The sequence below is a fragment of the Lagopus muta genome, chromosome 2, assembly GCF_023343835.1.
Source record: "Lagopus muta isolate bLagMut1 chromosome 2, bLagMut1 primary, whole genome shotgun sequence".
NCBI classification, from domain to species: domain Eukaryota; kingdom Metazoa; phylum Chordata; class Aves; order Galliformes; family Phasianidae; genus Lagopus; species Lagopus muta.
This window is the reverse complement of record NC_064434.1, coordinates 106,990,404-107,017,387: the sequence shown is the minus strand read 5'-3', so window position 1 is coordinate 107,017,387 and position 26,984 is coordinate 106,990,404. Positions and strand designations below refer to the sequence as shown.

The following is a 26,984-nucleotide window of genomic DNA, read 5'->3' as shown; positions in this document are numbered from 1 at the left end:
ACACTACAGAATTTCCATTTTCTTATCTTTTACATCTACCCACACAACACATCCATTAGTTAACTAATACAGATACACAGGGACTTATCAGACAAACTGCTATTATTATGGGTACAACCATGAGTACTTAGATTATTGGCACTGTAAACAAGCACCCAGAGCCAGCTGAGTAACTGTGTGGCTTAATAGCTCAAGAATGGCACCCAGACCCAAATGGATTCTGAGGAGAGTTTAGCTGCTGTCACTGTCAGCTAACTTGTAGCACACTTTGGGACTAGTGTAACAGTGGAAGCAGGGCTCAGACACACAGGTGGTTCCATGCAGAATCATATTAGATCCAGGAAGGCTTATTGCATCAGCTCATTATCAATCTCGCTAGGCTTAATTAGTTGTGACAGTAAGGCTCTCTGACTTCACAGCAGTGATTGCCAAGTAATGCTCAGCAAGGAGGAAAGGAAATTAAATATAAAAGGTGAAGAAGAAAATGTGCCACACAGTCCCAAATAAAAGAAAAAAAAAAAGAGCAAAGAAAAGCAATATTATGTTCCTAAGTAACATTTTAGTCATATGCTATTGTTGGTGGAGTGCAACATACTCTGGTACAAGTAAAGATTAATTCTACCAACAAATGTAATTATACTGAACCCGTATGGTGCTTGATGTTGAGAAAACATTTGCATTAGTAGTTACAGTTTAGTCTTACAGTATTTTCAGTTACTGCTACGAGAACAATTATCTGATATTCCCTCTTGCAGGAATTTTAAATCTGTATTTCTGGTCAAACATTTTACCTCTTGAGTCCCAGTCAATGTGTGTGATATAGCTAGATGCACCTTTACAAATGCCCACTCTTTTGCTGGTAAGTACATTGTAAATATCTACAAAATTATCATGGGAAGCCACAGCAAGGTACTTTCCTGTTTCTGTAAAGAAGAGACATTGAGGTTATGAAAGACATACATTGTTATGCATTTTTATTACTCTAGTGCACCCAGAAGTTTCAATTAAGGGACCCCAGTGTATGAAGCTGTACACAACTATAAAGAATTGTAAAGTATTTAAAGATATGGAGGACACATAAAGCCAATCTACCTTCTGAGCATTCAAACTTATGGCTAGAGTAGAAAAACAAACTCAAGATAAACACCGCTCTTTCACTTTGCTATCTAGTTATACCTCGTGAAAATTTTATATCTGAGATCATTTCCTTTCTGTGGTGAAAAGATACCATATCTTCCACAGTGTCAGCATTTACCACCAGAAAACTCCCATCATTCAATCCTACAGCCAAGGCTTTTCCATCAGGAGAAAAGGCACAGCAACGTCCACCTATAAAGGAAGATCAAAAGGTGTAACCTAAGGTTTATGAATTTGGGATTGAGAAATCCCCTCCCCAAAAGAGAGAAAAACTGCAACTGAAAGGTTTCTGCACCAATAGATTTCTTGATTATTAAAATAAGTATATTCTGTGATAACTGCTAGTAGTATTTTCCTAAATAGGAATGTATTCTTTGTATAGGCTGTTCTTGAGTTGACGAGATGATTTGATCAGTCCAAATATCCCCTGCCAACAGCATTTTAAGCACCTTAGTTTCATATAAAGAAAATACACAAAAAGGAAATTGAGATTAAAAAGTTTAAAGACTCATTTCAGACATGTCTTTCAGGGATGTTACACTTTGTTCCATGACCCAGTAATGTGCTCAGGCAGAACACATCTGAAACAGAGATGCACTACATTTTCTCCACTTTCTTTTTTCCCCCCCACATTATTTCTGACCACATTCTCATACAGCTCTCCTCATCCTCCCCTGAGTTCACTTCCCCAAAACATTCAACTCTGTTTTCCCTCAGTTCCTGCACTCTGGATCTGTCACCAAATATGAAGCATATTGAATTTACACCATAAGATTTTCTGAAGGTTATGAACGTGTAAAAGAAATAAGAAGGCAGCAGTATTTCAGTGTATGTCAGCTACTTTTATACATAAGAGAGGGCAGGACAACCGTTTATTTTCAGAGAAGCTAGCATAATGTGAAAAGTTCACGTTGTCACTGAATGCTGATGGTGCTTAACATGCTTAAAATTTTACATTTGTCTTTAAAAGTAAGTATTTTAATGTCAGCAACAAATATGCTGATCTTAAGCATTCATAGGAAGAAAAATGATTTTGAGTTCCCCTTGGAATCAGAGTAAAACACATTAAATTATTTTTATTATTATTCATTCCAATGATTTATAATCCTTCATTCTACCCTTATCATGGACTTGCCAAAGATGATTTACTTCCTATGCATCCAATTTCCTGATGACTGTCCTCCTCCTCCTCCCTTAACGCTTATGCTGTGCGCTACAGAAGCAGCGCCGTCGTTATCACAGCGTATCACCAAATGAAGATTACCTTTTTTGAGTTTCCTCACTGCCAGCATGCGGTGCTGGGATGACAGTTCCCAGATTCGAAGTGTTTTATCATCACTCACCGTTGCACAGACGGGCAGGAGAGGATGAGCTGCCAAGCCCCATACTTCTCCTTCCATATGTCCCTAGAGGATGCCATTAACACATGAGAAAGTCATGCATTTGCCTTTATGTAATGTGTTCTAGAACTTGCCCTACCTCCTTTTACAAGTCTCAGACAACACATCTTAACCATCTTCTCTCAAAATTTTTCTATATTCACAAAACCATGAATGCCTGGTCTGGTTCCTCTAGTAACCATCTGAAATACACTCTTCCCTACTTGCCTCCACAATTGCTAGCTGTAATTATTATTAAGGCAATTAAGGCAATGCTCCCTCTTTCAGTCTTGAACTGAACAGGAAATAGTTAAGCCCAAGGTAGGCCTTTCTCTTGAAATCCTAAAATGGGCTAGTCTGTCTGCAAGGTTTATTAACTTTTTAGATTCTGGAGAACTTGTACATTGGCCATTGTACACCTACTTAGCTTTTCTAGTCTTCCTTCAGAACTCAGTTTTTAAATTTTAATTACTCTCCCTGTATTTTCTTCAACTTGCACATAACTTGCAGGCATCATTTCAACGTTAAATCATTTTTTACTGTTCTCAGTCTGAATTTCAATTTGGCAACTGCCTTGTTTGTTGAAACAGAAAAATACTGATAAAACAGGAAAGGAAGGAACTGTCTCGGTGTCCTGAGTATGTATTTTTGCTCAAGTTAATTCATACAAACATACAATTTAAACCAGATGACACTTATAAAACTTTTCTTTATCATAAAACTCACAAGGTATGTGAACTATATTATTGAGCGACAGAACTGCTGGAGATGGAAGGGACATTTAAACATTATCTACTCCAACTCCCTTGCAATGAACAGGGATGTTTACAGACTGATCTGGTGCTCAGAGTCCCATGCAAGGTTCTCTAGGCAACCTGTGCCAATGCCTCACTGCCCTTATTGCTGAAAACTTTCTCCTTTAATCTAATCTAAACCTCCCTTCCTTTAGTTTGAAACAATTTCCCCTTGTCCTGTCACAACAGATCCTGCTAAAAAGCCTATCCCATTCTTTCTTATAGCCCCTATGATAAGATTGCAATTCCAAATTACTGTGCTAGTTAAAAATTACTAATAAAAATTCTCACATTTATGTTACTTATGCTGTCATGAAAACAATACAAATCTGGAAGATTTTCTTTCCAACTACTTCTGATCACAAAGTAAATATCAAATATTTTTGTGAAAAATAATTTGGTCAGTTACAAAAAATATAAGGTAAAATTTGACAAATTATACCTCAGTAAAAGATGCACACAAATTTTTACATATAGACATCATGCTTGATAAAGACAATAAAACAAAGCAACATGAAATAAGTAGGTCACGCTTAATGCAACACCTCTGATCTATTCCCAGGAAAATACAAATTGCTACAATGAGCACAGGAATTCTATTTGACAGAGCAAATTCTCAGCACAACACACTATCTTTCAACATAGCCCCCACCACTGGCTATGCATTTTTCCCAGCAATGAGCAAGAACCTGCATGCCACGCTCATAACAATCTGCACCAGTTCAGGTGACCCATTGTTGCTGTCACCACTGCTGAAACACACCACCCACATTGACTGTCTGATCTCCATCAGTGTTCACCAAGCATCAACAAGTGTCAATAGGCACAATTTTTTCCACATGTCGGAATTCAGCTCCAACCCTTTGCTTCATACACACTTCCATGTCACATGCCACTGTGTCAGATTGCCCCTCTGCTGCCATCTGTCACATGGCAACAAGATGTAATGGGATATCATTGGGAACTTGCAACCTCTACAGCCATACCTCCAACATTTGCTTCTGATGTCATGGGCCAACACAATAAAATAGGAGGCATTACTTTTGGAGCAGCCTTACACATAAATTGATATGTTCATGTCAAGAATACATATATTTTTTAAATCAAACTTCACAAAATCCTCTGCCTTGCCAGAAGAAATCCTTTTGTCCTTTGCAACAGATTCAATGAGAACTGCACGTCGCTGCAGAAAAATACTATGGCTCTAAAACATCTTTCACCAATACAGGAACCTTCACAGTAGACTACATCATCTCAGTCAAAGCAAATGGGTCAAACACTGTCAAATAAACTCTGTTAGCTCTACCCCTAATTTTCCTTTTTCTCTACTGGGTCCTAAAAAGCCTAGAATATTCTTTGCAAGTCTCACTACCAATTTAACTTAATGGACTCTTTCTTTTACGTCAGAATTATGCAATCCACAGTGACTCTAAGTCACTTACAGAACAAAGAATCAGCTTCTGCCTGTGCAAGGAAAGGAACGGTGGCCAACAGGATTAATGAAAACAGAAGGAAAAAGACAGAGGAAATCCAGTGATGCTTTGTACTTCTGCAGGGAATGTTTTTGATAGGAAGACCCATATTGTACCTGAACAAGCAGAGTCATAGGACCACTTTTATCAATTTCAAGTATTTCTCCATTTTTAGTTCCCACGAGTATATGGCCATGTCCTAGACTGATGGCACGAATAGAGGGATTGTCTTCTAAAAGTAAACCTGAAGAATAAAAGGATATTTTAGGTTTTTTTGTGTGCGTGTGAGAAACCAAAAAGAGCCTCATTTCACCTTTATACAGCTTATATAATTAAAACTTGTTTAAAATCAACCATGAAACATGACATAAATTTACATAATCATAATACTAGATAATCCATGGTTTTCATTAACAGTTCAAAGGAGAGGAGCTTGTGGTAGTATGTACTGTGGCAATTAACGACTGGAGTTTTACTGTTTTAACATACAAGCAGTTCTGCAAGCTGCAGCAATCTGGACAGTAATTCTGTGATCATCTATGAATATCACTTTACAGACTTCCATCCTGATGCCTGGGGAAGTACACAACAGGTCTTTCCAATTCACAGGGACCACAGTCCTCCTACAGGAAATATAGCCACTTGTGGAAACCAATTGCTACACATATTTTGGAACACCCAAACTCACAGGTTTGTGATATTTGTTCCTAAAATCATTTCTTTAGTGAAAACAAAGCTAAAGGTCAAGGAATAGAGAAGGAAATATCAGAACAAACTATAAAATTACAAAGACTGGAATATTTCAACCAAATAGGAAGACTCTAGCACGGAATAGCAAGTAGTTCAGTAATGTTCCTTTTGTGTTCTGGCAAGATTTGACATTTATTACTGCCATTTTACCAGCCTTCATGCATACAGTACCTATTAAAACACAGTACAAACAATACCTTTGGAACTAGAAGATAGTGCTGCTCTTTTAATAGCATATGTCTTCAGACACCTTTCAAACATATCATCCCAAAGGGCCACAATTCCATCTTTTCCACCAGTTACAAAACCCTGTATGATCACAGTATGAAAGACATAGATAAACAGCAGCAATCTGATATTAGCATATAAAAAGACACATACAAATATAGTAGAAATCCTCCTGTGTCTTTGGAATGTGTCTAAATCAAACTACTGGAGCCTATTCCTATGAATAAAAACCTATAAGAGAAGAAGATTTTGAGAGTTTCTTCTCTAGGGTTCTGCCTTACGCAGACTGATAACTATACAGAATGCCTACTACTGTAAATAGTAATGTTGGACCATAATATTTTTCTACATGTGAAAATAAATTATGGAAAAAATAAGTGTTTCATCCTTTGGCAAGGCAGTAGGCGGAAATACTGGCTTCTCAAGTTACTGCAAATTAACTGATGTTTGAAATGGCTTTCTAGTGATGCATAGGGATTGACTGAACAATTCCCTTGGTACATTCTTCTGCCTGCGCCAAGACAGTGCGTAACACAGCATAAATCACTAACCAACATAAACATAAGAGGATGTTCGTAAGAAAGAATGCCATCAAATAGAAAAACTGATGGAAAGCCAGGAGCGATCAAGTAGGGCAGGAAAGGACAGAGACAGAGGGATTTACAAAGCTCTTAACAGATACAAAAGGTTTATGTGTAGTGTTCCTCTCCTCGTGGTATAATTTGAAAGCTGAAACTGTAGTATCAAAAAGAATGTTCCATTATCAACATCTTCAAACTGTAGATTCTATACTAGTGGATACTAGTGGATTCTAGTAGTAAAAGTTAGTCTCTCAAGATACGCTCACTGATGTGATATCAGTGACATATTTTGCCTCAGTTTCTTTAAAAGTTTATTGTTGCATCTGAAGGAAAATAATACTGGTATCTGGAATAATCAACTCTGGAAAATAAAACCTTTGCATACCTGAAGTCTTGCTTGCCTATGGTATGGTGATAATACCGATATGGATTTAGAAATAAAAATAATAAAGATGCATGGATCACAGAAGAAGACAAATACCTTATCCAATGCATGCATTGCAAATACAGGTCCATCATGGGCTTTCACTGTCTTGAGCAATACAGTATCCTTCCAGATGAAAATGTCTCCAGTAGCAGCACCAGAGAAAACCAAGTCTTCTATTCGCCCGTATGAAACGCTCATCATAGTTTCCAATTTTCCACTGCTTCCAAATGTTCCTCGTCTTGACGTAAAGCCTCCACCTGCAACATAAAAAGAAGTCCTTTATATTTGTTTGTAGCCGTAGTGCTGTAAAAGACAAAAATCTTGACTTCATCATCTGTTATGGCTGCCTAAGACACAGCAGATAAATACTGAAAACACAGCGCACAAGGGAAAAACACAGTAAGGGCAAATCAGTCTAGCAATGAGAGATTTAAAGCAGTACAGACTGTATCTTTCAGATCATTACTTCCAAGCAGTTGTTAAATATTGGCAATGAATTGTATAGAAGAATTAATACAAGGGGCAGGCAGAACATTTCTGTACAGAACAGCCTGCCAAGCTCTGCAGAGGTTATCACAACAACAAAGTCAGAGGTTTGCTTTACTGGCCCAAATAAAAAATTTGACAGCAGTTTTGCAGAATGAATGGCAGGATTTCTATTTCTCTAGATTGCCAAAAAGCCTCACTGTGCCACAACTGCATTACTCACTTTGGTTTAGAATGCCATTACCACCTGTGAATTGGGATCATATAGGCAAAAATACGTGCACAATTACAAAACAATACATGCAATGCTATCCTTGCTTCAGTCAATTCTACACAACTGTGTTTCAAAGGACATCATTCTTTTACTGCAAAGAGATTATTCTTGGAGTAAAACACTGCTTAATGCAAATGAATGTAATACACTTTGGCAAACAGCAATAAAGTATATTGAGTTATTACAAAAATACCCTAGACATTAAAAATGCAGGAAAAAAAGTAATTTTTAAGCTGAGGGCACTTGAACCTTGTAAATTACAGTGTAAGCATAGGAACTTCTTAGAGTCATCTAATTAATTTTTTTTATTGTTTATTTATTTTTTAGCAGTGTGCCACTGGCTGGGATTTTCACAATAAGAGTCATATACTGCCTGAGTAAATTAAGGGGACTATATTTTTTCTGGGAACCAAGATGCTAGCCAAATCAGGAGAAACTCTCAATACTATGACTAGAATGAAAAGAACCAATGAGCTAGAAATTACATCCAAATGACTTTCTCCAAAGAGAAAGGAATATTGTGGCATTTGCTGAATGCTCCTTTACAAATAAAACAAATTATTAAACAGAAAACATGATGTCCCTAAATTAAATAGGTATAAATCCCCAAATAATGTAAATAGAAAGTATTTGGTATGATACCTGTTTGCTGCCAAAATTTGATATGCTTCATCCCAACCGTGACTAGCTTGTCTACATGATGTGGATTACATTTTACTACAAATATTTTATCTTTATGACCCCTGTAATAAAAATTAAAAACAGGAAGTTAAGGGATTACTTAACATTTCAAAGTAGTCTGTTTCAAGTAATTATTTCACAGTATTGGACAATTCAAAGACAGTCTTTAGCAACAAGAATCTGTTTGTCACAACTATTGTACTCTTGGTGCTAAAACAACAACAGGGATCTCTAACATCATCACTGGCAGATGACTCACAGAGATATCCCAAAGTTCTCTTTGCCACAGTTATCCTATCTAACAAGAAAAGAGAGAACAATACTCCTAATCTTCAAGGGTTTAGCCTTGGGAATCCAACCAAGAGAGAAGAATGTAGTTGATTATAGGCTGTGTATGAATTAGACTACAGAAACGAGGTGAATAAAAACCATCTCTCACTGAATTTCAGTTCCGTTATGATGAAGAGGCAGGAAACAAAGTTCAATGCAATTAAAAGACAGCATAAAGGGCAACATGAATATTTAAAGGAATAAGAATGTGGTTTATAAATATTTAAAATTATCTATAAAAAAAAAATCACAAGGAAGTCTCAAACCTATTGCGATTCAAGAGGAAAACTCAAATAAATTATAAAATCATAGTCTAGAAAACAGTTCACTTAGCAAATGAGCCTTCAAATATACCTTCAAATTTAGTTCTTCAGTAAAGGTATTCTTGTTTGAGCATGTACTTAAGGACATTTGTAGAACTAAGTTTCACCATTACAAAAAAAAAAAAATTCTGAGTCTCAATATAACAATCATTTCTGCTTCAGGATGTTAAAGCACTAGGAGCAAAAACTACTACTTTTTTCAACCTGAACATCCAGGTTTTATAGCTTGATGCCCAAGGGATGGGATGCCATTCAGAGAGACCCAGACAGGCTCAAGCAGTGGGTCCAGGAGAACCTCATGAAATTCAACACATCCAAGTGCAAGGCCTGTCCCTGGGTAATGGTAACTCCCACTATCAATACAAGCTAGAGATGAAAGGATAGAGAACAATGCTGCTGAAAAGGACCTGGGGGTACTGGTGGATGGCAGCTGGACATGAGCCAGCACTGTGCTCTCACTGCCCAGAGAACCAACCGCATCCTGGGCTGCATCAAAAGAAGCATGGCCAGCAGGGCAGGGGAGGGGAGCACTGTGTAGGGTAGGGATAGAGCACTGTGTAGGGTAGATAGGGAGTGCTCACTACAGGAGAGATGTGGACCTGTTGGTTCACCTCCAGAGGAGGGCCACAAAAACGAGCCCAGGAATGGAATACCTCCTCTATGAAACACCTGAAAGTGGCCTTTTAGTATCTAAAGGAGGGCTACAAGAAAGAAGGGGACAGACACTTTAGGAAGGTCTGTTGTGACAGTACAAGGGGAAATGGTTTCACACTTCAGGAGGGTTGATTTAGATTGGATATAAGGAAGAAGTTTTTGACAACAAAGGCAGTGAGGCACCGGCACAGGTTGCCCAGAGAGGTGGTGGTGTCCCATCCCTGCAGACAGTTTGTTTTCCCAGAGTAACACGGGTGGGTGACCAGATTCCAAAAAATGTAATCACAGGACACACACTGAGAAACTCTTACCTGGTTGTCGCTAGCTTCTCTCCTTTTTTCCAGTCCCAAAACACAATGGCATGATTATCATCAAGCCCAACAGATGCCAAACATTTTCCATCAGCTGTACAAAAGCAGTACTTAATGTTAAAGGTGATTAGTCTTTAACTGAACATACAGCAGGCAATGGACACAACAAATACACTGTAAACTGAATTTCAAGTGATATTATAAATGAAAGAAAAGAAAGCATGTCATGGGTACAAATGATTCCACTAGAACTCCTTCAGGATTCACAAGGCCAAACAGACTCTCATACTGGACTGGCCTCACGTTCAGCATCTTACATGACTAAGTTCTATGAAAAACAGGCCCAAGAGGAGAAGGGGAATTAGAGTTCACAGTTGAAGAACATAGAATCATAGAATCATAGAATCACCAAGGTTGGAAAAGACTAAAAGATCATCCAGTCCAACCATTCACCTATTCCCAATAGCTCCCACTAAACCATGTCCCTCAACACAACATCCAGCACAGGCTTAGAAAGAAGGAAGGGATGAAGCTAAAAAACAAGAAATAAAACCAAAACAGTTTTTAAAAAGTAAAGAAAATAAAGATACAAACAAGGAGACAAAAAGTTAATGTGAAAAAAAACCAAAGGAGACAGTAAGAACCATTCTAGAACAGCTTTAATGAGCAAAACCACTATGAATATAGCTGATACAAAAAGTAAATATGCAGTGACATGCATTATTTCTTTAGGAAAGATGCATAATATCATAATAATGATAATTATTTTTAAAGGTAACTCAAATAAGTCAAGGAAAAAATATTTTGTTAAGAATACAACTTTACAACTTTATTCACATCAAACAGGCTTCATGCATTAATTTAGGCTACACATTCTGATTAATAACCACCAGAGGGCACAATCAAACACTGCATGAACATAATTATAACATCAGAATCATAAGATGATCAAAACAGTCCTACAAAAGCAATCTGGCTCTGTACACTGAGCTCAGTGGCCAATAGCAGATGCTTTTGAAAGTATGGGCAGAGAGGAAGAGTAGTATAAAGTTAGACACCAGATCAACTAAGACAGAAAGAGAAAAGAAAAAAGGCATCTTTGGGGTTCAGGGCAACTTTTTTTTTTTTTTTTTTAAAGATTTACATAATGCAACCTGTAACTAATTTGGAAATATCTCTTAGTAACACAATGAAAATTGCCTTCGCAGGGCCAAACCAGCCCTCTGATCCTGTAGTATCTGTTCCATTCAGTGTCAAGAACCTAAACTAAAGCCATTTAGGTAGGAAATGAAGACTTTTTCAATATGTGCTTTTTCAGGATTAGGTTTAAAGCAACACTGTCATCATGCCAGTCATTCTTACTTCTTAAAAAACAGTTATTTAATGCCCATAGAGTATGTGATCAATATGATTTTATGAAGGTATATATATTTTAATACATGGGATATAAGTAACTGGAGAGAAATCTAATTTTAATGAGAACATAGATCACAACGTATTTCCTAACTGTATTTTGCTCAAATACAGTTCTCAATGACATTCTTTCTTTTTTTAACATCTACACACAGTGTCCACCAGATCATCTCTAGCCATTTCCCCTTCTCCTGGTACCAAGTTTACTAGGTTTCACACTGCAGCGTATCAGCAATTTCACACTGCTTGGATGAACACCAAGGCTCCTCTTCAGATAATGGAATATGAGTCAGTTCCAGACTTATCTTTGTGGAAGACTCTTCCACGTGGTCCCATCTAATAAATGTGATCTAACGTGCCATAATGAATTCTGACATTACTACAGAGCACAATGTGAAATAGATCATGCTTAATTGAAGCCCACATAAAAATCTGAGTTCAGAAAATGATAGTTAAGGTAAAGTAGTGGGCAGCCACAGTATTTGTTAGACTTTAAAATCTTTTATAATTTAAGTGTGACGTAGGCCAGCTTTTGTCTGAAGGTAAAATGGATGTATCACACCAAGGGCCAGGTCTATGAGAAGAGCTGAGTGCATGAGGAGAAGCAGAATTTTAGAATTCTACTTTGTTCTGAGATCATGAGTTCCTGATGAATTTTTACACTGGTAGAATCACTGAATTGTAGGGGTTGGAAAGGACCTCAAAGGATCACTGAGTTTAACCCCCCTGCTAAAGCAAGTACCCTACAATAGTTAGCATGGGTAGACATCCAGATGGGACTTGAATATCTCCATAGAAGGAGACTCCACATCCTCTCTGGGCACCCTTAGCATACTGGAGTGACTATGGGCACTCCTGGCTGTGCCCCACTCTTTTCAAACTGAGCAATTTAGATCCTATTCCTGCTTAGCAGCACACAGGAGTTAGGCACTGTTTCATTAACTATCCATAAATGTTTAATCTGATAATACATAGCATTCTAAGTACTGTTCAAGCACTCTCCATAAGTCTTCTGGCTCAAAGTAATCATTGCAATCACTTCTTAAATCCTGTGCTATATATTATCTATAAGCATTGTATTCTCACAAATGAATAAAAACATTTTTAAAGGCTCCAAATAATTTCTGTCCTGTTTTCCAAAGTTAGGCTCATCTGAGACTAACAGCTCAAGTCACTTTTCAAACTGTGATTAAGACTCTTAGCAAGACTGTAAACAAGGAAGAGTAGATTGGTACTCCAAGAGTAGTGTTTCTTTCCCTCTTTCTCATTCATATTTGGGAGGAGTAGACAGATAAAAAAATAAAACTTCAATATTTTTTTTTTAATAGAAAGGAGTAATGGATTGTTAAGATTTTATAAAAACACGAAATTGTGTGAATCACCATCATGTGAGTGATTTAAAATTGAATACAGGAGCTGCCCTTAGACAACGGAGAGCTCAGGTCATTCATCCCAGAAAGGCAAGTAGGAGAAACAGCAGACAACTGTTTATCATATCTGCTCCTATAAACTCACTGAAAAACGTTAGCAAATTTGAAGAACTGCATGAGCCTGGAGATCACAATGCCATCTCATTTGTACACTTCAAGTGATCACTCTGCCTGCTTTTAAATTATTATGCCATCATGTAGAAAGCCATTTGAGTCCCAGCTGTACACTCGGTATCATGAATTAGACATTAAGAAGAATTAGTGATGGATTGTAAAAGAATCCTATAACTGATTCATTGCTCAATTTTTATCAAAACTGTCAGAAAGGCTTTCATGTAAAACTTGTATTGGCCGTAAAATGGTCATTTAACACAAAGAACAAAACTAACTGTCATAGCTATTCAAATAAAAGTTTCACCAAGAGGATTGCTTTTTAATTAATCACCTAGAGCAATGTACCTGAAAAATCCAGTGCACACACTCCTCTTTGATGCTGGCCTTTGAGTAATGATAAACACTTCAACGTCTGTGTGTCCCAAACATGAATAGCAGCATCTCTTCCAACCTGAATCAGAGGATTAATTGGAATATCTGCTCATAAAGTTCAAAGCACACCAATATCAGTAATTAGCACTATCACATCTTCAAAACACTCCAGAGGTAACTATTTTTCTCCTTGCTGTATTTTATCTTTTTCACAGACTATTTTCTCTTCTGTATCACAACTCATTTCAGGCACACTGGAGTGTGGAACTTTGATATACTGCATTCATGGTAAAGTCCATTCTCACCTTGTGAGAAGTTCACAGCCTCATTAGTTGTGGTATAAGTAGTATGTCTGCCTCTATGTTGTAAACTGGATCTCAGAATCAGTCAACTTAGAGAGTTTTCCAAACTAAAACTTTTTTACTTGTTCTTTTACACACAGTTATACATACCCTCATTCTTCTCTCTCAGGGATGCCTAGTTTAATTAGAAATAAAAGTCCACACAACTTTCTCCCTCAGCTTCTCGTTTTCTTACCTCTTTCCTTTCCCTTCTCTATATATCTATATATCCATGCACAAAATCCCCTTTCTCTAAGCTTGCCCTACACTGAGACTAACTAATGATACATCAAAAATGCCTAGGACATAGATAAAAATACATCTCCCACACTTCACAGATAAAAGCAGAAATTCAAAGTGAACGTAAAATAGTAAATCTATTTTTCTCCTAATTATAAATCATAAAGGCAACTTATTTCCACGGATTTCTAAAATCATCTCTGCTAAATACCTACCTGCCCAGTAGCAACATAGTCTTTCACTGGGTGAATGCTTAGGCTGAGGATATCATCATCATGGCCGAGATACAGCCTTTGAGAGTGCTGCTGCCTATTATATACAACAGCTACAGCAGCAATGTGATACACCACTTCTCCAGTCTGTGTGTAGAACAAGTTATTTCGACAGTCATAGCCCCTATAACTGAAGTAAACATGAAACAAGTTACGTTCTGTTTTAAAAATATTCTGGTACATTGTGTAACAAATTGTGTAAATTAATTTGATAGTACAGCAGGGCTTTCAACCCTCCCGTCTCAAAACTATCTCTCACCACATAGGCAGAGAGACACTATTCCCACCAAAGTCATCAATCTTCATGGTTTACTTTGCAGTAAACTCTTAAATTAGTACTGACATCACAGGAAAGAATACGTAGAGTGCACAGAACTACAGCCAGCTTTATAGAGATTTGGGTTCAAGAACAAAGCTAGTTAGGCAACGTGACAAATCACAGCTATCAGAAATAGAATCTTTGCTCTGGGATACATACGGTTGAGTCAATAGAAGGTAGTTTTATGAAATGCACTGCTCGGGTATTATTTAATATATGGCTATATTATTACAATCTTCTCTCGTTCCTTACCTAACACAACTGAAAGAAAACAAAGTCTATGGTTGATATTCCATAAATTATGTACAGCAGCAGTGACAAATAAATTAGCTGTGAGTAAGCTCTGAGTATAATTGTTAGGATGTTTTAACAACTAGAAAAAAAAAAAAAAAAAGGAAAAGAAAGCATTATTTAATATTGCTCTACCCGTGTATAAACTGCAATTTTAGACTGTCCTCAGGCGCTCGTTCTCTTTTAAGGAAAGGAACAGAATGGTTTTTCTCTTTACTTTGTTGTTTCAGCTGAGGTAGGTCTTCTTTGTAAACCTGAAGAATAATTGTTAACATTAATAGCACAGCTCCAAACATTTCTCAATATCTGTGTACATGCAAAAAAAACACCATTTCATACAAATTTTACAACTTAATACACTGTTAAAGTGATGGTCGGTAGTTACAAGAAAGAGGAAGTCTCTATTCATTCCTGCAGAACTCCTAACGATGATAATAAATCTATTCCAGGCAGTGGAGTCTCCTGACACGTGAAGGACACTGCATTACTGTGGAGCAGAGCTCATTTTTCCTACGAGATTCCATTGTCTGTCAGTGAAAAGGATTCACAATACTGACTGAAACCATTAAGTCTCTAAGCATCTTTTTAACTTCAAATGTACTTCAGAGTATGTAATCAGAGCTGAACATAATGAACCAATTCTGCCTAGATATCATGATTAAACATACAGCGCCCAACAGTACCTAAGTGATTTGCCAATACATCTGAAACCAGAAAAGAGAATCTCCGTAGGTAACGCTACAGATACAGACATCATGCATTAAAATCTTTCAGGAATTCTGAAACTCTGTGGGATTGCTGATGATGTCTGAGGCCTCTTGAAAGTAGTGGCATTAAACTACATTTGTTACAACGTGGAGACAGAGCCTGATTATTATTTTTTTTTCCTCTTTTTCTGTACCTACATTTCTTGTTGTTCCTTGCATTTTTCCACAAAGGACAATTAAATCGTTAGTGCCGTAGAACTGTGTCTGACCTCAAAGACAACACACTGGATTTATACAAGTAAAATGTTCATATAACTTGAGATGAGTTTTTGATAGTGGTAACTAAGTAGACCTTAACACACTTTATCTGTCACTCATATGGGTTCTACTTTGTCCTGAGTGTTCTTGACTATCTACTCTGCTCCTCAGTGAATGCTGCTAATGAATAAGAATCAAGGATTATTGTTTTCTAATACACTTCAATATCTAAGAACCTATCTCTATAATATCTAATATGTACCCCTACACTGCTTCAGACATAAACTCAGAGGAAAAAAAAAAAGTGTAATGCTATAATGCAATGGAAAGTACCCTGATAATAGCAGGGAGGCAAAGCCTTAAGCGACAGCAAACAAGGACAAATCCAAACACTGCAGCTATAGACACAAAAATGAAGGAAAACAGCTGCTTACCTTTGAAGGCCTCAGGAAGGAAGGGATCCCTTCCCACCCCACCCCTGCCAAGCCTTAAATGAGGTCTGGGAAAGTGTGGATCCTGATTCCACCCCTTCTGGTCGCTCAGTGCATTGCGTGCAGCTGAGCTCCCTGGGTTGGCTTTGCCTTCCCACCAGGTGCTCAGTGACTAGTTCAGGCCCTGACTCTGCATTTCCACTACAAAAAGCTATACCCACTTCTAAAAATGAGATTCATGGTTTTAAATTTCCAAGTGCTTTTATAATTTCCTCTAACAAGTGATTTTCCTCTACGTGTAGTTTATATGCTTGATGTTGTCTCATATTTCCTGTCTAAGATTCTATTTCATGCTGCTTCTAGCTTTGCCATACATTAATCTGCTTGATACGTTTCACCTTAACTGCCTAAAACTATTTTTTCATTTTCAGCTTTTAATTCCAGATGTTCTTTTTGACGCATAGTGTGGAGGAGGATGCTGTCTGATTTGCATGCAGAGGGAGAATAATGAGAAGGGGGAGGCTGGGACAAGTAGACCAGACAGTTCTGGGGTAAAAGAAAGGCCAGGGAGCAAATATTGCAAAATCCCTGTTTCATTTGGCAAACACAATAGATCTCCATAACAAAGGGGTAAAATAAGCTGTTGGCTGAAGGACCTGAGCCACTTAATGCAGAATCTGTAACGTGCAGAGAAAAGACAAAGGATAGTCCTTCACTAAAGCATGGAATGTTAGAGGTGACCTGTCAGCATTCTAGAAAGAAACTCCATGTCTGCCACTAAGTGAGTCAAACTAACTTGAACCAAGCTTATTGTACATTTTGCATTCTCAGGTACATAGCATGAGATTATGTCTGGTCTGTAGAAGTTCTGACCTTTGACCATTGCAATTGCTCAGGTAACTTGTCAAGGTGACAAATAGTAATCTCCTCACAACAATGGATTCCAAAAATCAAGCCCCAGATATTTTAAACCAGAAGCCAAAATCAGGGGAGAGAGAGAGAGAGAGCAGAATTTGATGTTGATGTTCCTTTGCCTTCACAACAAACAAAGATAACAGCACCCTTCCACATCATAGACTGTTATAAAGATCAGTGATCATGAGCACACAATATTGACAAGCCCATAGCAACCAAACAGATGCAAGGTCAGGTTGGCACACTGAGTCAGCAAGTCAGAATCTGATACAAAGATGACAATAAGGGATAGTTACTGTAACTGACTGCAAGTTTCTCAACCAGCCACCAGTGATTGCCAGACACTGGCAAATATGATAAAGCAGGTCCAAAATCAAACAAAGACCCAAGACAGACCCAAGACAAGTCTGGATCAGAGCGGTCCATGGCCAGACATGAGCATGACAGCAGCACCCCAGCACTTCATCAGAGCTGAAGGGCACAAGAGATGTCTTTTAGCCAGGACGAGTGTAAAGACATTTTTATGATATAGAACCTGCTATTCAAAACATATAGCTCATGTGAAACCAGCAGAAGCTAAGCTATGTAACAAAACAATTTTCAGTAAGGATAGAGTTCAAGTGAAAAGAACTGCATTTCTCTGTGGAAAAGACATTCAAGGGCAAGCTCAGAAGTTGATGAAGTAATCACCAGAGAGAAATTGCAAGAAGTCCAAGGAAAAAGCAAGAGAAGCACTGGGGCTATGATCACAAGAGAAAGAGAACAGAGAGGGCTTTTTTGTTATTCACTGAGTAGAACTTGAAATGAAGATATTACTGATATATCTCAAATAGGTTTTCATAAAGAAAGAAGATTGTGTTTCAACTTTGTAAATAAATGGATCTGAATCAGAAAACTTCAAACTCTATTTTGCTTCTCCTATTTATGGCAGTAAGCAAAAGGATTCTAAATGATGTTAAGTCACACTGGCCAAAGCAGAATCAGTCTTATGCACAAACAATATGAGGAGTATGAGCCAGGCTAAATCATTCTGTGATGTTCCATTAAAATTGAATAGAATTTTAAACACTTTAAAAATTAAAGCTGAAAGGATACTCATTAGATTTTTATTTTAATCAAAATAATAGAACAATTCTCATAGACTGACATTGAAAGATGAGATTAAAGAGTGAAATGGTGTACTACAATTCCTGAAAAAAAATCAACGTAGTAAAGAATAGTCATTTGATTTTGTCCTTCTAACATGGAAGCAATCTATTTAAATTTACCTTAGAACACAGTTGTACTGAAAACAGGAAGGTAATGAAGTGTATTAAGTGACCATCAGAAATCAATTTTACTTGGATCTCACCAGAGAGATTTTAATTATTGGAAGTTTTATCATTGGTAATAAAGAAGAATCTGTCATAAATAAATGTATTATGCAGGCTTTACACTCATTAAGAGGATTATTCTGCTTTGAATATGCAGAAATCATAGAAAAAAAATCCATGATCTCTATTTTACAAATTATGTTTCTCAATTTAATAGGACAGAATGATCTTTTCTAACACGTATCAAGGGAATGGGGATAGCAATATGCTCTTGCAAAATGTTTGACTTTGCTCTGTAAGCCATATTCCTAATTTCAATAGATAGTTTTACATACAGATATGCTAAAGCCCTTATAAATTCCCATCTGCAGCTAAAGTAAACTCTGTTTTTATGTATATTGGTTGCGTAATCAGTTGAATACTGTCAAAATAATCTTCTTAGAGCAGGAAGATGAATTAGCTGGAAACCTCTTTTACTTATGTTTACTAAATACTGAGGATAACTTGTCAGATAATTGGCACAGTGTATTAATGTTGACTCACCTGACGATCATAGTTGATTTGAGCTTCTTGCTCAATGTCAGAATCTAACTCCGGCACATCAGATAAATCTGAATCTGATTCTTCACTGTAGGAATCAATGCCACCCTCTGCATAAAAATAATCATTATATAGCAGACATCTTAATTACAAGGAAATAGCATGCAATGCTTTTATTATGATTTGGTAGTAGTCAACTTTGGAATCAAAAGCAGCTTGTAAGAATCATAGGAGGTGACTGAATGTGTCAGGTTTAATTTCTGTTTCTCCTTTTTCAATGCCTGGGGCAGGATGGTGGCAGAGGGAAGAGAATAACTAAGTAGTTTTTAGTACATTTCCATCATCTGAGAGAGTAATGCTTTTTTCACAGGTTTTGGAGTGACGATACAAAAATGGTAAATAAAAACTTCCAGCCTGATCATTATCTGTGTTTAAGAAGATTTGCTATAACAAAGGCATTTTGCCAATTCTGCAGGTACTGACTGATTTTTTGCCCTTTTACTGAAGGGAACAAAATTTTCAGCAACTGACATTATGTAGTTTGTATGGCTTTTAAGTGTACAACATACCAAGGAATCAAAACTATTTTCTCAATTCAGTAAAATACATTTCATCATTGCTGAATTCTCTGTTGATTTCATTCAATAAATAAGTCAAAAAACACCATTTTTACCTTGTGGAGCTGTTTCGAGGATGCCATTTGTTATCCCTTCTGGAATAAATTGCCACTGAAAAACAGAGTGATCAGCACCTCCTGTACTTAAAACCCACTGAAAATCATGGGACCATCGGACATTGGTTACATGTGCTGAATGGCCAACATATTTTCTAAATTTAGCTCCTAAAAGGCACAAATAGAACAGCTCATAAAGAAGAATAAAGAAAAGCAACCATGATAGCTAATAAAGTTTGTCTTTCAAAAGAAACAAGCTCTAATTTCTCCTAGGAAACAGAAATGAAAGTTACAATAATACTTAAATGCCTGCTTGGATATTCTGATATTAATAGTAATCACAGAAAAATAAATGGCATAAAATACCTCAAGAAACAGGTTTACTTCAGTTTTCAGAAAAAAGTAATTAAATCCTGGCAAGAATTATCTATATCTATATCTAAACAGCCATATGTATCTGTACAGATAGGATTAGTTATTTATACTATGGCCATTGATGCTCAAGTGAATTACACACATGCTAATACACAATAATTCAAGTGCAGAGTCAGAAAATATACAGATTTCAACTTAAACATGAAAGAACATGGGGAGTCAAAAGGTTGTTACTTTTGGTTGTGTATACATTATATGTATTGCAGTGTAGATGCCAAGGAAAAAAACTATGTTAAAAAAGAAATAAACTACAGCCAACTCCAAAGATAAATAACTCACCCAGAGCTATATTGACTCGTTCTAGTAGACCCTGCTGAGGTTTGGATGACAAGGTAGTATCAGAATAGCTACATGGTTAAATGATATGTTCTCAATGGTTTTCAAACAAGTGCAAATACGTTGTCAGGGAACTGCTAAATAGGACAGTTAAAATCTCATCATTCTGTCCAACAAAACTAATTGTGAGTTGTTCACATAGAAATGTGAATTATATACCTGAATCTAATGCCGTTATCAGAAAATATACTGCTGTGGAACTAAACAAACATTGCATTCTTCAGAAATAGAAAATACTGTCTTACCTTTCCTTAGGCATGGAAATCTGAATAACTTAACCAGCCCAAAATCATCCCCAGTCACCAGCACTGAGCTGTTGTAATTACCATCCACAGAGTTGACATCTGTCACGTTTGTGTACTTTGGCCAAATACCATTTACTTCAGATCCTATCACACAGGTCCACGAGGCCCAATGAATTCCTTTGATCTCATCTTTGTTAGTTAGATGCTTACCAGCTGAAAATACACAAGTGAATATCGTTTGTTTTTCAGTAAAACTTTTTTTTTTTTCATCACATTTACCTTTATATTCTCCTTGGGATTAGACTTCAACCTCAGTAAATTGAAAAGACTCACAGATTTCTTTAAACAAGCATAGTCTTGTATTTGTAGCATTTGGGGACATCCTATGTCTTACAAGCTCTAAAGCAGCTGCACACATATAAAGCTAAAAACATATAAAAGGGTCAAAAAGTAATCACTCCACATCACTTCTACCAAAGAAATGCCTTCAATACAAAGCATGTGTATGTGTTCCTAGAGTACTTTCAAGTTCTATGAGATCACTAATACAAATCTTAAAATGAAGCTACATGTGCAAGCTATGTAGCAATTGTTTGCCTTAATCATAGAAGGTCACTGAACTTCGTATATTTATTCAGTGAATCATTCTGTGGTACTTTCATTTACAGAGAGTGCTTCATAATTTATTGGATATAGCCCGACTTTGTGATAAGTCTGAGTGCTATTGTGTAAGTATCTCTTTTTCATCTTTTGTGCATGCTAGGAAAATGAACGTAACTGGTGATGAACATTTCACGTACACGATTTGCTTCATGACAAAAACATTAGTAGTAGTATTAATATACCAGCAACAAAGAACAGAAACTGACCACAGTATCGTGTTTAAAACAAAAGACTTTCAAGAAAAGCATTATGAAAAACATTGGAACTGTCAATTTAGTGGCTCCATGGGACAAACATAACTGAACACTGAGACTGAAATTTTAAGTATGTCAAGAGATGTCAACTGAAAAGAAACCGATATCTCATCCAGAAATTTAACTGAACTGCTGTGCAATTTGAACTGGGTCAGGCGTTAGCTTCAGCAGGAATGTAGCTTAAATAGACCAAGAAAATGTACAGGCAATATTTGAAATTAATTGTATTTTTTGGTTTGTTTTCATAACTGCTAAAAATAGAGAGCATCTTTAACTTTCATCCTAGACTGATACAAAGCTATCAGAAATGCACAGCCCAGTGGATTTCTTGGTTAGACTATCCCAGGCTTTTTAACCTAAAGCTAAAGACTCTCATCCTAAAAATGTGATGGATTGGATTAATTTGATAAGCCTGGGGGGTTATCTATGCACTACTCATTAACAGTCATCAAAACCATCATCATTTCTTAAAGTTGATGTATTCTGCTTTTATTCATGTGCGTTAAAGAGAGGAAGGTAAAGGGAAAAGATGAGTTTGGAAACTTTAAGTGAATTCAACTGAACTCAAACTGTTTACATATAAATTATCACAGTAAGTACAAATAAATAAGGCTTAAAACACTCTCGCATTACTTTTGATAAAGATATTTCCCCCAGGGGCAGTGGAAATTCAGATTTTGACTGCAACTGAGTATTTGCACAGAGCCAGGAGCAGCTACCTTTCAAAGAGGCATGATACAGCCACAGTCAGCTGAGTTCAAAATTGACCTCCAGACAAATCTAGGTAAGAAAAATATGGCCTAGATTCCCTGCATTAAGAAGGGCGCCATACTAGCTCAAACGAGAACAAAATCTTATCCAAAAGTTCTCTTCTGTTCTTTGACAATTTCTTCTGAATATCAGAAAGCACTTTCAATTACAAGTTAGAATAAATCAATTATACCCTAGTGGAAGAATTAAAACTATTTTTACAGGACAATCATCCTCAGAGGTGACAAGTAAGTTGGACTGTAAGGATAAAGACAGGGCATATACATTAATGCAGCTGAGGTCCCTAACAAAATGTAAAAAGAATAATTAAACATTTAGCACAAATTAACTTATTTACTTTGGTGAGATGAATATAAATCTTGCCCCATGATTGAAGGTGAATTCCCTACTTTCCAAGCTCATTTTGAACTGCCATCACAAACTGTTAGTATTTCTTACAATTTTGAGATTTATTGCAAGAACAGGAAAGGTACTGATGTAACATGGATAACACACTGTGGCATCCCTTATTTATTTAAACAATTCCCAATCATCTCCTGCAGATTGGGCTGTGCTACTTCAGCCTCAGCTGTTACCAACTGCCTTCTGGATTTCTGCTGAATGCTCCCTGGTACAATGCATGCATGGATGAGGGCTGTTGGGGTATTCAATTACTCTGCCAAAGTTTAGCAGTGACACTTTGAACACTGTTTCTAGTAACATGTTTTAACATTGAAACCAGCTCTTCTGTTTTTACTAATTAAATTCTTTAAAATGTTCTAATCACTACAACTGTAATCATTCATCATGAAGGAAATGCAACAGGGAATGAAGTGCTTTAGTGGTGTGAAACAAAATTTAGTTCTTCAGTGAGTCAACCTGTAAAAGTTTGCTACCTAAAAGCATACAATTTGTGTAAACATAAAAGGAGAGACAGCTTTTACTTAAACAAAGCTGAAGGTGGGTATATGCTGAGAATAAGGGTGTAAAAATGAACTGTAGTATTCTGTAAGTTCCAGTCACAAAAATCTGCTTGCAAATGCTCTATGTATATAGTATTTGTATCGTTCACTTCAGATCAACACAGAAATTTACTTGTTCATTCCATGTTCATACTTGTAAACTTACATGGCATCTTGTAGAACAGTCTCTCTCCTGCACCATCATTGGTTTGCAGGAATTTGCTATCCACAGACCAGTCAATATGAGTAATAAAACTACAAGACTTGTTGCATTCTCCTATTTTTTTGTATCGCTGAGCAACTGCATAGATATCCACAGGGCCATCATTAGAGCCCACAGCGAGGTAAGAGCCGTCGGGTGAGAATTTCATTTCATGGATTACTTCTTTTCGGTCTTTAATATGAACCACCTCTGTCATGTCCCTGCAAGAAACAGTAGTGAAAACGTGACTGTAAACTTTTGAACATGCAGCCTATAAATATTTAAGACAAGTATGGTAACAAATATCTTGTACAGGAGACATAGATGTCACAAAAAAATCTCCTACTGCTTCCACGGGCTATAAGCACCTCCTTAAAGCAAAAAATAGAAACAACCTGTCGGTGACACTTTTCACTCCACTGTCCAGTTTTAGCTGCGGAATAGTTAGCTGTGTAGACCACAATAGACTATTGTGTTTTTGTTGAAAAAGTTGGAAAAAAGATTTCTGTTAAGGAGTGATTATTATACCTCACAAGAACATATCAGAATGGACTTCAGGAGATCACCATTTCTCCACACTTACTCTTCTGGGGAGACAGACAAACACATTAGTGGCTATGAGTTAAACTGGTAAAGCTAGATTTGATTACTCTCCCATGCAATGACCAGCTAGCTACAGTATTTGGGACACAGCAGACCTAAAATGTCCTTGTGATAATTCCTTGCATGAACCTTTGAGAAAATAATAATAATTACAAGTTAAAAAAAAAATCAAGAACACGATGCAGTCTCATCTTCTGAAAAACTCTCCCCTATCCAAATTATATTTGATACAAACCCATTTTCTGTGGAAATAGAAACCCTACAAGGAATCTCAAACTGCAATTCTCTTGAAAGCAGACAAAGGTTTTGCAAGGAGGCTTCCCAAACTCTATGGATATGAAGAATAAATTAGAAGTAAACTGAAATGTATCTTCCCCTGAGTTGACTGAATGATGAAGCAAGTCCTATTGCCATTACTTTTGGGTTTATGAAGATAACTCATACCAGATCACACATTTGAGTTGTAAGGCAATGTTCTGAGGAGGAGTCTGCTCCAAATGTCACGCCTCAGTTACTTTCCATTTTAGTTTTCTTAAACGTTTTTCCCAATTTCTGTCTCAATTTCTGCTAGTAGCATCAAATTTATGAAAAGGCTCCAAACCATTTAAGAAACAGTGAATTTTGCTGAAGTTTCTTAAAAATGCAGATTCATAGAACTGTAATGCAGAATCACCCACAATGAAGACAGACAGGGGCTCTGAGGAGACTGGTATGAATCAAAAGGTTAATACTACAGATGATCAGAATTCTTCAAAAAAACTGATGAAATATATTTCCTTTAGGAATTTCCTTTAAAATGGTGGAGCTCCAAAACGTCAACGACAGGAGAAATTTAGTTGGAAAAATTCTTATTTACTCACAGGCATTTTTTTCTTTTAAATATATTTTGGCCAAAACAAAAACAAACAAACAGAATCTGTTAGCTCTACCTTCTTTCTGAAAACCTGCAATATAACTATTCCATAGTGGTAAATATTGCATCTGAGAAGGATCTCCCATGGCCAAGAACTCAGAAGAAAATAAAAAAATTAATGTCACTGAGTATATATTATTCAAAACAAGAACCTTCCATGCTTTTCCCTCTTATAAATTCTTTGTTCAAAGTTTTTTAAGTCAGTTTTTTAAATTTACTAAAACTCACTTTAAAAAATGGAGTAATATTAAGAAAGTAGTAAACTCTTCCAAGTATCATTTAGAATAGTTTATGGTGTTACGAACTCACGCTACTTTTGTTGGCTAGATATTTCACTCCATGGTCAATTTCATGTTTTATCTGTCTACATCTATCTTCCATATATTACTCCAGACAGAAAATGCCTACTGGGTAAGATGCATTCATGCAAAACACGCTTGTCATCTATTAAAAAATGGGAAATTTGCATATGGTTAGCAAATGCCCAATCACTGATTATTTTAATACTGCCTGTTCTTATATGTGGCAGAAATATGATCAATGAGACTCCTCTCAAAACTGTGTTATTGGTGTTAATACACATTTCCCTAAACATCTGCACCATTTCAGAATAAATAAACTTCATTGATCTTGTTACTGTGAGCTGATCTTATGACTTGAATAAACCATAGGTTTGCTTTGAGCTGCCAAACTACAGAAAGTAATATTATGGAAGGATATGGTCAATTTTTACTCTCTTCTGTTCACTTTCATTTTCTGATGAACAGGAATAAAAGACTTTATAAAAAGGTTTTGAGTTACTCAGGAAAAAAAGAACAAAAAGAAAACCTGAGAAATGAATGCCATATTTTCTCATCTTACCTTACTCTAAGAACAATGAAGGAGCCATCTTTCATCCCAAGTGCTAACTGTGATCCATCAGGACTGAAAGACACACTCCGCACTGCTTCTTCCATGTTACAACGAGCTATCAAGGCATGGTCAGCAAGACTCCATAGTCTGCATCAAAGGAAATTGAAAGCAGTAGAAACTTCTTCCTAACTCCACAATATTTCAATATTATCAAGCGTGAAAATGAACGGTCCAACTGAATTGGTAATGCCCTATTTGCATATGCACCTTATGTTAAGATTTTATAATGCACTGAGTTCCTTTCCAACTATGGAACAAAGATATTTTTACTGACTTGAGCCAACAGACTTTCAGTTAAGTAGTTTTTAAAATCTCAAAACTGCTTATCAAATTTGGAGCAGAAAGATGGTGTACTGACTGCCTGATTCAACATATGGAGATTTAGAATTTCCTGACAGTAGCACTAAATCTCTTTCACATCAGGTGAAATCCCAGGTTCAAATTCCTTTCAAAGTGAAGGAGTCCTCATAACCCCCAGTTCTGGTGGAGATGGCAGCTCAGACCTGAACACATCTACGACAGTTGAAGAGTAAACAGGGGAAGGGAGAGCTTCAAGCTAAATGACATAAGCATTTTGTATCATCTTCAGACTCTAATTATCTAATAGAATTCCCCTGGATGAATAACAAAAATGTAATTTCCTCTAGACAGATGGAGTCAATAGGGTGAAATTTTTGCTGGAAGAGAAAGTAACACTCAGAGCATAAACATTCCAATCATGGGGAAATGGTTCTTCTTTAACACTGAGCAAACTAAGAGGGCTGCTCTGAAAGTAATGCCTCCTGTTCTATTATGTAGGCTCACAACCTCAGAGGCGGATGTTGGTGGTATGGCAGCAGAGGTTTCTGCCAATTTCTGTGACATTCTGTTACTGTGCAACAGATGGCAGCAGAGGGGTTGTGTGACAAAATGGTGTCTGACACGAAGCGCGAATGAAGCAAAGATGTGGAAATGAATTCCTCCACGCAGAAAAAATCATACCCACTGACCTTCATTGATGCTTGCTGAACATCTATAGAGACCGAACACTGGATGTCAGCACCATGGTGGGTGGTGCATTTCAGCAGTGATGACAGTGACATGAAAAACAAGCTATGTTCTGGACTGCCATGTCCAGAAGCGTGGCATGCAGTCTCATGTTATCTAATGGTGAAAATGCATAGCTAGTGGTGGTGATTATGTTGAAAAACAGTAGCTAAGAATTTGCTCAATCAAGTAGTGCTATTGTGCTCTTCATAGCTGTTGTGGTTTAC

General features: G+C 36.9%; 1 protein-coding gene across 9 annotated transcripts in view; it reads right to left on the bottom strand.

Moving 5' to 3' along the window:
- EML6 (EMAP like 6) overlaps window positions 1–26,984 on the bottom strand; it is a 109,501-nt gene that overhangs the window by 30,466 nt on the left and 52,051 nt on the right. For all 9 annotated transcript variants that reach the window (XR_007374867.1, XR_007374866.1, XM_048935218.1 and 6 more), the window contains 16 exons: window positions 25,681–25,818; window positions 23,268–23,524; window positions 20,473–20,685; window positions 19,457–19,624; window positions 18,787–18,893; window positions 14,755–14,873; window positions 13,953–14,139; window positions 13,130–13,235; window positions 9,828–9,921; window positions 8,171–8,271; window positions 6,823–7,025; window positions 5,730–5,841; window positions 4,899–5,026; window positions 2,402–2,543; window positions 1,177–1,329; window positions 792–923 (listed from right to left, as the gene is read on the bottom strand). Coding sequence is in view for 7 of the 9 variants with exons in the window: in XM_048935218.1 (XP_048791175.1) it covers window positions 792–923; window positions 1,177–1,329; window positions 2,402–2,543; window positions 4,899–5,026; window positions 5,730–5,841; window positions 6,823–7,025; window positions 8,171–8,271; window positions 9,828–9,921; window positions 13,130–13,235; window positions 13,953–14,139; window positions 14,755–14,873; window positions 18,787–18,893; window positions 19,457–19,624; window positions 20,473–20,685; window positions 23,268–23,524; window positions 25,681–25,818 (2,360 nt within the window). In the remaining 2 variants the exon portion in view is untranslated. The remainder of the gene's footprint in view (window positions 1–791; window positions 924–1,176; window positions 1,330–2,401; window positions 2,544–4,898; window positions 5,027–5,729; window positions 5,842–6,822; window positions 7,026–8,170; window positions 8,272–9,827; window positions 9,922–13,129; window positions 13,236–13,952; window positions 14,140–14,754; window positions 14,874–18,786; window positions 18,894–19,456; window positions 19,625–20,472; window positions 20,686–23,267; window positions 23,525–25,680; window positions 25,819–26,984) is intronic.